The 9,917-nt window shown below is 35.2% G+C and overlaps 1 protein-coding gene across 4 annotated transcripts; it reads right to left on the bottom strand.

The window, feature by feature from the left end:
* Positions 1–37: 37 nt before the first annotated feature.
* LOC108950931 (macrophage mannose receptor 1-like) lies at positions 38–6,131 on the bottom strand. 4 transcript variants are annotated; one of them, XM_018817194.2, is made up of 10 exons: positions 5,988–6,128; positions 5,804–5,830; positions 5,635–5,741; positions 3,614–3,722; positions 3,373–3,549; positions 3,221–3,268; positions 2,618–2,734; positions 2,412–2,507; positions 2,158–2,355; positions 38–583 (listed from the first exon to the last, which is right to left on the bottom strand). In XM_018817194.2, exons 1-10 carry the CDS (start codon positions 6,025–6,027, stop codon positions 378–380), a joined length of 1,125 nt encoding a protein of 374 aa, XP_018672739.2. In that variant the 5' UTR covers positions 6,028–6,128; the 3' UTR covers positions 38–377. The 4 variants fall into 4 exon arrangements, with proteins under 4 accessions (XP_018672739.2, XP_026696064.1, XP_026696063.1 ...); XM_026840262.1 differs by lacking the exon at positions 38–583 and adding an exon at positions 1,813–2,037 and having other exon boundaries at positions 5,988–6,131; XM_026840263.1 differs by lacking the exon at positions 3,373–3,549 and having other exon boundaries at positions 5,988–6,131.
* Positions 6,132–9,917: the final 3,786 nt, after the last annotated feature.

Raw genomic sequence — 9,917 nt, 5'->3', positions numbered from 1 at the left:
CAGATAAAACATTATATTACAGAGGGTTCAGTGTCACAAAGCTCCATAAAGTTCAACAACAAGATAAGAGGTTATATATGTGGAGAAAATAGTCAAATTTAAGGAATAGTATTTTTTATATTGACAGAAATTCACTAAATCATGTTTCAACTACTACTATGCATTACTTCAGTATACATATTTTTTTGTAACAGTTAGCACAGTAATACCCTTTTTTATATTTCCTTTTAGACTTAATGCAACTAACTACAGTCATTTTAAATGTCTATTCTATGATTTGCAGCCTTTGAAACAAACGTAAACATATAACATACATTTAATATCTAATAGAAAATAATGTCTCACATTCAAGCTGTAAGTTCATAATAAAACTAAACTTAACTTACCTTTAACAACTCGATAAGTCTATCATGCTCACTTTTATGCAGTAAATAGGGAAAGTGTGAACCTGTGAGTGCACAATGATCTATGGCTTCCTGGCGGTTGTACCAAGGCTCAGTGGCAAAATAAAAAAAATGCCAACGCTCCGTTAGAGTGGTAAAGTTATACGTATACAATGGAAGTTCTCCACCTACAGTCATGTCTACAACAAAAAATTAAAGCTTAACACTTAAGAAGAGTATCAATTTAAAACGTTGTGATGATAACAAAAGTAATAAAACTTTTCATTTATTCTCCACAAGGCAGTTGTACAAAATATTTGGAGAATTTAAATTAAAACACAAAGGAGTAAACATATAGGGTGATATACCCATAGGCGCCGTTTTATATGGTGCAGAAGAGGCTGGCCTACTCTGGATGGTATGCAGACCGTGCAGCACCTGCTGCATATAACTGCATTTTTTTATTAAAACCCGTTTAAAATTAAAAAGAACTAGTCATTTTAAACTCGCAAATAACTAAAAAACTATAAATTTCAACGCACTCCGTTGTTACACCATTGGTTAGCGTAACAATGATCATTTGTGTCACAAATTTAATTAACCTTATACAAATCCAAATATTTAAAATAGACTGTCCTTAAGTTTGATAAGATAACCAAACGAAGTATTCATTGTAAACGTGACAATCTTTATTAAGTTTACTTGATCGCAAACATTTAACTAACAGGTTTTCAAGCTACTTCAGGGTTCAGGCTTAATAATAAATGTGTCAATCGCTATTATGATGCAATAAATCCCCATGTAAATTCCTACTATTTCATAACAAACATACTGCTTGGCAGAGGCAACGTTGTAAATATAAGTCGTGCTATTACCAGAACATATTTAGGCCGCATAGATTGGCCAGTTTAATTGGCGAATTACATTTATTTTACTTGTAACTGTGAGAAAGCCAGTTCCAAGTTGATGTGCGTATATGACGCCATAGTCAACGCACAGGTGCGTTTCACATACCCCAGATATTTAGAAAAACGGTGCGCCTGAGAGCCATTATAAATACAAGTCCCTTGGTTATACCACGACCGTATTAAAACAAAACAACACATACATTGGTCTGTTTAAAACACATTCAAGCATTAACTTTTCTTTTTAAACATTTTGTGTGGTGGATGCCATTGGATTTAATTAACCACTTTAACAGACAGCTGCAGACATAGGTGCTTGCTACATATTTTAGAACAAGCTTTATAAAAAAAGTACAACGCCACGCTGTTCGCAAAACTAGAACGACAATGACATAACGGTTGACAGGCAAAGTCTATATTGCGAATTGCCTAAAAATGATTAACAAGTGTTTTTAATAAAACACACGATTCGTATAAACATTAGATCTATGTATGGATCAACAGCATTTTAAGTTTTAGAGGTATCATTATTGTTCATATGCATACTGTATGATCAACGTTTTTTGACGTACGAGTTAGTGACTGCTTGATTTCACCAGTTACAAAACCATATGGACAATAGGCAACAAGGATTGGTTAATTAATAGTCGCCGTTATTATTAACACTGCCATAGTGCCATGGAACGTAAAGTATAACCATGTGTTGGCACGAATTATAAAAACTCGCTTATGCCGTATTCTCCTAATTTCTGTAAAACAAATGACGTTATAATAAACGTGGCAAAGTTTGGTGAACCTAACATGAAATTCTGAATGTTGTTGTTAATAGAAATGATGTTAAAACAAACACAGAAGGAATTGTCCCTTACCTCCAAACTCTGGTGGCAAGTTAACAGATTCATAATCTGAAAATGCCCATTCATCTTTCTCATAAAAGTTTTGTGGGTTGGTTTGAAGTAATCCAATCCATACTGTAGAGTCAAAAGCCAAGAGGTGCATGCGTGCTTTTGTGTAGATAAAATCATTCACAACCTTTGATTTTGGCATGGCTAAGCGACCCCAGGTGTCTAAATATCTTCTTCTTTAATTATATGCTTAACCAACATTTTTATTTAAAAAGTACCTTTGCAAAAATCTGAAGCCTCTGTATACCTTGCCTGTTCTTTAAAAAAAAGATAAGTCTTACCATCCAATACTTCCTCATGTGTTGCTGTTATGCCTGAATTCATCAAAATATTAGTCATTTTTAGGTAATAATTTTTAAATTAAGTTTTAAACTAAATAAATGTGTCTCTAATTATTATTTACTTAACACAAAATAAAAATTACCTGAAGACTCATCACAGTTTCTGGAATCCTCTTTGAAAATAACATTGCACCTGCACACTTTGTTAATGCAATCTTGAAAAGCAGGGCAGCTGACAGGGCAGTCAAGTGCTGGGATGTCTAAACATACAATAAAATAAAATGTGTATAATCTTTGATATCAGGCAAATAAAAAAGACATGACATTTTATTTTTTATCTGCCAGACAGACCCTTCCCAGAAAGAATCCAAACATTATTAATAAATTAAATTTGAATTTTATATTTGTAAATAATTGAGATTGCAAACAAATCATGAACGATTAAATACGGAGTTAAAAATGTGGTGTAATTTGCAGAGGTCACACCGATATATAAAAAGTTCGTTCGAAGCGACATGCGTCTTACTTGAGCTTTACATGTGACCATAGTTTGACCTTTACATTGGCCTAGTTTAGCCTTCACGTGCATTGAGTTTTAACACTTACATGCATCGTAGTTTGACCTTTACATAGGCCTAGTGTAGCCTTTACGCGCAAGGTAGTTTAACTTTTCATATCGGTATCTCGTATCAGTATGGGTAAAAGCTTAAAATATTACTATCGGTTCAAAAACATAAAGTACAAACCAGTTCTTGTGCCCGTTGGACCAATATTAGGCTGATGTTGGCAAGTAGCTGAAATGTAAAATAAATATGATAAAGATTATTGTATAGTAACAAATGGGAACTTACTAACTTAATTATCAACAAACACATAAAAACTGCAACAGGAAATGCACCTTTTTGACAAATGAATGGTTTCCTTTCTGCACAGTTACTGGCTAACCACTGCCAAGAACTAGCTTTGTCAATGTTCACACAGTCTTTATTTTCATGTGATTGTGCTCCAACTGAAGAGTGGAAGTTAGTATAATCACCACTGCCTAAAGCCTCCCCTTTGTTCCATATAAATATTCCTAAAGATAATCAGAAATAAGGGATTGATTGCCATGCATTGCAACCGAAATAAAAACTACATACCTTCGGTTATGGTATCATCTAAGCCAATCCAATAGGAAGAGTGGGCATTCCAGGTTAGGTTGCTTGTTATAGCATTACTCAGTGCATTTTGTACTGATGTACTTGTTATCTATTAAAAAACTATAGAAGGTAAAGTACAAATGCACTACTATTTTTAAAAAAATAAATAAAAATGCCTCTTCTTAGGGTGCTATAATTACTAAACTTATATGCGTGATGGCAGTCATACTGAAAGGAAATCATAAGTGGTGATCCACTTAGGCCCATGCTGCTGCATTTACACCTAGCCCTACTCAGGATTGTAAAAATACCCCTTTTTCAGTGATAATGTCACCGTCCGGATCGTCGAAAAACGTCCGGATTTTTTTAATAGAAATAAATCCTATTTATATTAAAATCAAGCGTTCGGCCGACAATATACTTCTTTCTTACGTTCGGCCGACAATATACTCTTTGGTTTCTTTGTTCCGTAATTATTGACGACATAAACGTGCGCTCTATTTTAATCGCATTGGTTACATTGCGAGAACACGGCGAATAGCTAAAATGACGAAACGGTTCGTGCAAACATTAAAAAAATGCATTTTCCCAACACCTACTATACTAATTTTGTCACAAATCATGTCACATGGAACCTTTATGTGGTGAATTTAAAATGATATTACATTTATTAAAACGACGTATCTAAATCGGTAGAAACAAATGAAAAGTTTTACGCACGTTCATCGTGGATTAAAAATGTAACGATGATTACGTCATAATACCTTTGATAAACTATTTAAATTTTAGAAAACAATTGTGGTTTATGGGCTTCTATATTTCATATAATTGTTTTATTCCCGATATAATTTTAAGCAAGCAACCAAGAATAGTTTAAACTTTAATAAATGCAGGGAAATTGGGTTTATGTGAATTTTAATTGGTGCAAATATTAGAGCGAGGAGCGACGCTATCAGTAAATTGGAACCAACGCAAATTGTAATACGATATTACAAATTATCTTCCCGGCCGAGCTTGGACAGAAGCCAAAAAACATCGTTCGTTGGCACCGCACGAGAACCAGAGGTTCAATACGGCACTTTTCACGAGAATAAATTCACAACGATTGCTTCGTTTGTTAGGTGTAGAATGTATGCTACCGCATGCGTCTTCCTTTATTTCCTACGCCCGCGCAGAGCGTAATAATGTGACCCTCATACACGATGTTTCGATCTCGTGGTTCGTTGGGCAGTGGGCATTCTTCCCGATTGTTACGTAATGAAACGTCATAGTTAATAGTTATGTTGCAATAAGACATGTGACGTAACAATTAAGCGCAAAATGTCAAATTGCAGCACGGCAATGTTTATTACTCGAGCGACTTCGTTAGCTGATTATTACGAACATAAAACATTAGATCGCAGCTTTAACAACGGTTTCTATCGCACAGTCGCTAGACTGTGGTGTCGTGGTGATATTCAGTAATATGCTTTATAACAAGATTTGGTAGCTTGGGTGACAGACGCACGTAAAACATATTACGTCCGGATTTTCAATAAAATTAAACGATCACCGTCCGGATTTACAACTTTTAGGGCCCCTACTAGTACATAAAAACATTATGTTATACTTTCCCTTTATAACTTACACTGACTAACAGTAGCACAACAATATAAGCATTTTTAGAGATGCAAAAATAAATTACATAAATTTAGAAATCAATATGTAAGCTACTTTACTGCAATATTTTAAAATTCCTGAATACTCACTTAAAATACATATTTTACTTCTATCTATCCATTTAACAGCATCTGTAAGCCAACGAAAATATTTGCCGTGCAGACTGGTGCGCACACATTCAAAAAACTAGTTGTCCCGATTAGTCTGATTTCACTTGTTACACACATAAAACTGTTATAATTCTTAATGTCTACGCTACTGAAAAAAGCATTTTTTTACGTGGTTGCCAATAACACCCTATTGAACCTTATGGACATCACCCATACTAAAAACTTTTAAACCTGCCAGGAACAGAATGTTACCGAGTAAAGCAGTAGTCCATCTAAATTTCTGCAGTAAGCTTCAGCATCATTAAAGTTTTTAAGATCAGTGACAACTTCATACATTATTCCATTAGCCAGCTCCACATCTGCAGTTCATTGCAATTAGAAAATGCGTAGTAAAATATAAAACATTAACATATTTACTTACATCCTTGGACATAGTGCTGCGTTGTATCTGTATATAGGAAAAATAAATTCGACTATTTTAATTTTAAATTAAAAGGAAAAAAAACAAGATAAGATGCATAAAACTGTTATCTTGCTGGCACAGTAAAATCTACTAATATTAACTTTTTCAACTAACTGGTAAAACGAAGCAATGTTTTACTTACACAAGTTTAATAACCATAATGTGAATATCTTCGTGATCATTCCTTTATATGTCCCAGCTAAATAAAAATTGACGAATTACTAAGCCCGATATTTTGTGTTCGAACTTCGAAGATAGAGTTAAAGTTCTTTTTTCTTTTTTATTTTAAAACAATCAGGCCAACCAATCAACGAGCGCGATTATTTTAAAAATAATGTCTGCGAAAGATCGGATAGGTGGAAGGCTCTAGTATTTTATCAGATAGGCGGCCAATTTGTGCGCAAAATAACACAGTAGGTATAGGAAAAATGCATGTTTTTTGGTTATTTGAAGGAAAACTTAGACTTAAAAATAAATTGAAAGGGCTGGAAGGTCTAAAAAACATGCGAAATTTGTTTTCTGTATCGAAAAAAGTCAAAAACGAAATTTTAAAGCGGTGAATTTGTAACATTTAATATGGGTAATTTGATATATATATTTGCAAAAAAATGTTTAATAGGGTACTAGGTACATATAAGCTATTTTACGCCTTTCCACAGATAAAAATGTATCAATAGTTGTTATCAATTTTCTATTATTACAAGTTTATATTTTGTAGGGTACGAACATTACCCAATGTCGTTCAAACAATACCAATTATTATGTAATAATATAGTGTATAGGTAACATGTTTAAAACTATAGCAGTAGAGCAAGAAAAAGAATGTTTAGACCAGTGGTTCTTAAACTGGGGGGCGCGCCCCCCTAGAGGGGCGTGTAGCACTTGGAAGGGGGGCGCGAAACACTATAAAATAAAGTGTTATATGTCTTATTATAGTGGTGTTCAAAAGGCTTAAATACGACGCACGCAAAAGTTAAATTAAAATAGCAAACCTTTAAGTCTGAATTGCTATTATGTCTTAATTAATTGCCAGACAAAACAATCGCTATTATGATGCATGAATCCCTATTATTTCGTAACAAACAGTCTACCTGGCTAAGAAAAACATGGCAAATATAAGGTTAAACTATGACGCAAACGTAAACGGAACGGTTATTTGATTTCACTTTTGCGTTGATCGCGAAAATGTGTTTTACGCAATAATACAGGTACAGTCAACCAAGGGGGCGCGGTTAAAAGCATGTCCAATATGTCAGGTTTGGCTGTGGTGGATTACGGCAGAAATTAATTGAACACCACTGTGGGGCGCAAATTTGTTGAGATCTTCATTGGGGGGGGCGTGCTTCAAAAAGTTTAAGAACCCCTGGTTTAGACCTAATTTTCAAAGCGTACAGTATTATTTCGTGTCATTTACGTATATTCCCATTTATAAATACACTTAATAATCAAAATTAACAATAATTTTAAACTGTCCCATCTTATCCTGTGTGTTTTCAAATTTGTAAAATTTTACCTGTTGTGCGGATCGCTAAATAACTCCTCGTGTGTTTTATTAAATTGGTGACAGTTAATAAAGGAATGATAGTACTAATTCGTGGTATTACCCAAAAACCGTCATCTATTTTGATTTTGGAAATATTTGGCAATATATGCTTAAGTGTTCCATCTCTCCCCATTGTACTATACATGGTAACTCGTAAGCTGGCACGAGGTGTATGAGACACCCGTGTTATAACGACTGTCGTTTTTCGGCCACACGAGTAAAAAGTAAGTTACATACATACAGCACACACACTCCACACACACAGCACACACACAGCACACACAGCACACACGCACCACAGATACCTAAACATGTTTAGGTATCTATGCACGCACACTATTAGGCTACTATTACCAAACTTATTTTAAATTAGTTTAATAGGCATGTTTTACTTTATTCACTAACACTTTTCTTGAACAGCATGGTTTACATATTACACCATACTTTCCTCTCCCTACGGGCGTGCAAATTTAAAATAAAATCTACAATGCGAGACCAAAGAAGAATACAATGCACTACTGCTACCAACCGGAAGTCAATATTTAAAACACAATCCAAATGCGATACTAAACAAGTATACAGTGCACTAGTGCCATCACCGGACGCGGAAAATAAGAACAAAATCAGCAATGTGACACTAAAGAGGTAAACAGTGCACTACTGCCACCTACCGAAGGCCGATATTTTAAACAATATCCGCATAGTGGCATTGGAGAGATATACAGTGCACTACTGCCACCTACCGAACGCCAATATTTAAAACAATATTCGTATAGTGGCACTAAAGAGGTAAACAGTGCACTACCGCCACCCAACGGACGTGCAAATTTAAAAATAAATATCTGCAATGTGACACTAAAGGGGTATACAGTGCACTACTGCCTCTACCGGAAGCGAAGACTATAAACAAAATCCGCAATGGACACTATAGAAGTATACAGTGCACTACTGTCACCTAACGGGCGTGCAAATTTAAAATAAAATCCACAATGCGACACCAAAGAAGTATACAGTGCACTACTGCCACCTATACCTCTTTGTTGTCACATTGTGGATTTTGATTTAAATCGCCGTCTTCAGTAGATGGCAGTAGTGCCATTCACATTAACTCGTCATATGGTAACTCGCTAATCTCGTTATTTTGCATGGTCATTGGTTTACGCCATTGAGTTATAGCTTATTTTAGCGCAATATTGTTTAATCTAATTTATAAAAAAGGTTCTGATAGTTTATGGTACTATTACCAACTAAGAACTGTAAAAATAATACCCGTAAAAGATTAGGCTCTTAAAAGTGAAACTGTACTTTCACCATAATTTTCTTTACTACCATAATGCGAGTAATAACCAACCTTCTACAGCATCAGATGACACGCTCATGACGTTAAGCGTGTTAACTTTGTTTTTGCGAGTAAATATGCGAGTACTTACGCGCATAAAAGTGACCATGCAAAAAGGGTAATAGTAGGTTAACAAATATAATTATACCACCCAGTTCAAATTTAACCCTTTGTTGAAAACGTCCCAGACACAACGTTTTAATGAAAATGTTTTCGAGGCGACGCTACTTAATTTACTAATACTTTTCTCAAACAGGATGCCTGAACGACATTATATATAGGGTATGACCAAAATAAGGGCTTTATGCAAGGGAGTCACATCAACAACAACGTAAGTTTGTTGGATGTCATAATCTATACTCGAACTGAGAAAATATTTCAGCATTTGTACTCGCATTGGATATATAGTGGGGTGGGGAAAATGGGACACCTTTAGCACATAATGTCTAAATATCCTGATCGTGTTTTAAACAATTGACAAAAAATTAACAACTTTCAATCATTTTACATTTCGTAAACATGTGAACAAGGGAGTCTGTTTCCATATTGCAGTTTGGAGAGTCGATCATCCCAAAGTTAAACAGACAAGCATTGGTTACCACCGCGCGAAGGTTTAGTTTGATTTGAAAGGATCGAATAATAATTACTCTGGCAAATGTTTGACCAATCGAAGTTTGTTGTTAAATTTAGTTCACCCTGCCATTTTTCCTGCGTTTTTCCGGATATTCTTTCACCTGTTGGATAAAATACTGGTACGCTACCTTCGTAGAGACTGCATATAGTCCTTCAAATGGTCCTTAAGCATTGTTATATTTTCCTTAGTGCGTGCATTTCCTTTGTATTGAATCTGGTCCCATTCCCGCGGCAGTGCATTTAGTAATTCGTAGAATTTCAGCGAGTGATTGGTAGAAGCCGCGATATTGTTTATCTCACAAACTTCATCGTAGGTTTGGTACTGCCCGGTGGGTTTGAGGAGTTGGTTATACTCAGTTACCCCCGCTTCTACTAACGTTTTGTCAAACAACGGTCGTTTTTTAAATTTCACAATTTTGTTTAACCAAAGGTAGTTTCGCTGCTCATTATCTTTACGCGATGTTGGCCCAATTACAAGTCGTGCTGCTGTGAACGAGGAGCGGAGCGTTCTGTATGGAATAACGGTTTTGATTAGCGCGTGGTTGTTCGGTAAATTT

This window comes from Ciona intestinalis, unplaced genomic scaffold, assembly GCF_000224145.3.
Source record: "Ciona intestinalis unplaced genomic scaffold, KH HT001167.1, whole genome shotgun sequence".
Taxonomy (NCBI): domain Eukaryota; kingdom Metazoa; phylum Chordata; class Ascidiacea; order Phlebobranchia; family Cionidae; genus Ciona; species Ciona intestinalis.
This window is presented reverse-complemented; position numbering and strand designations above follow the sequence as displayed.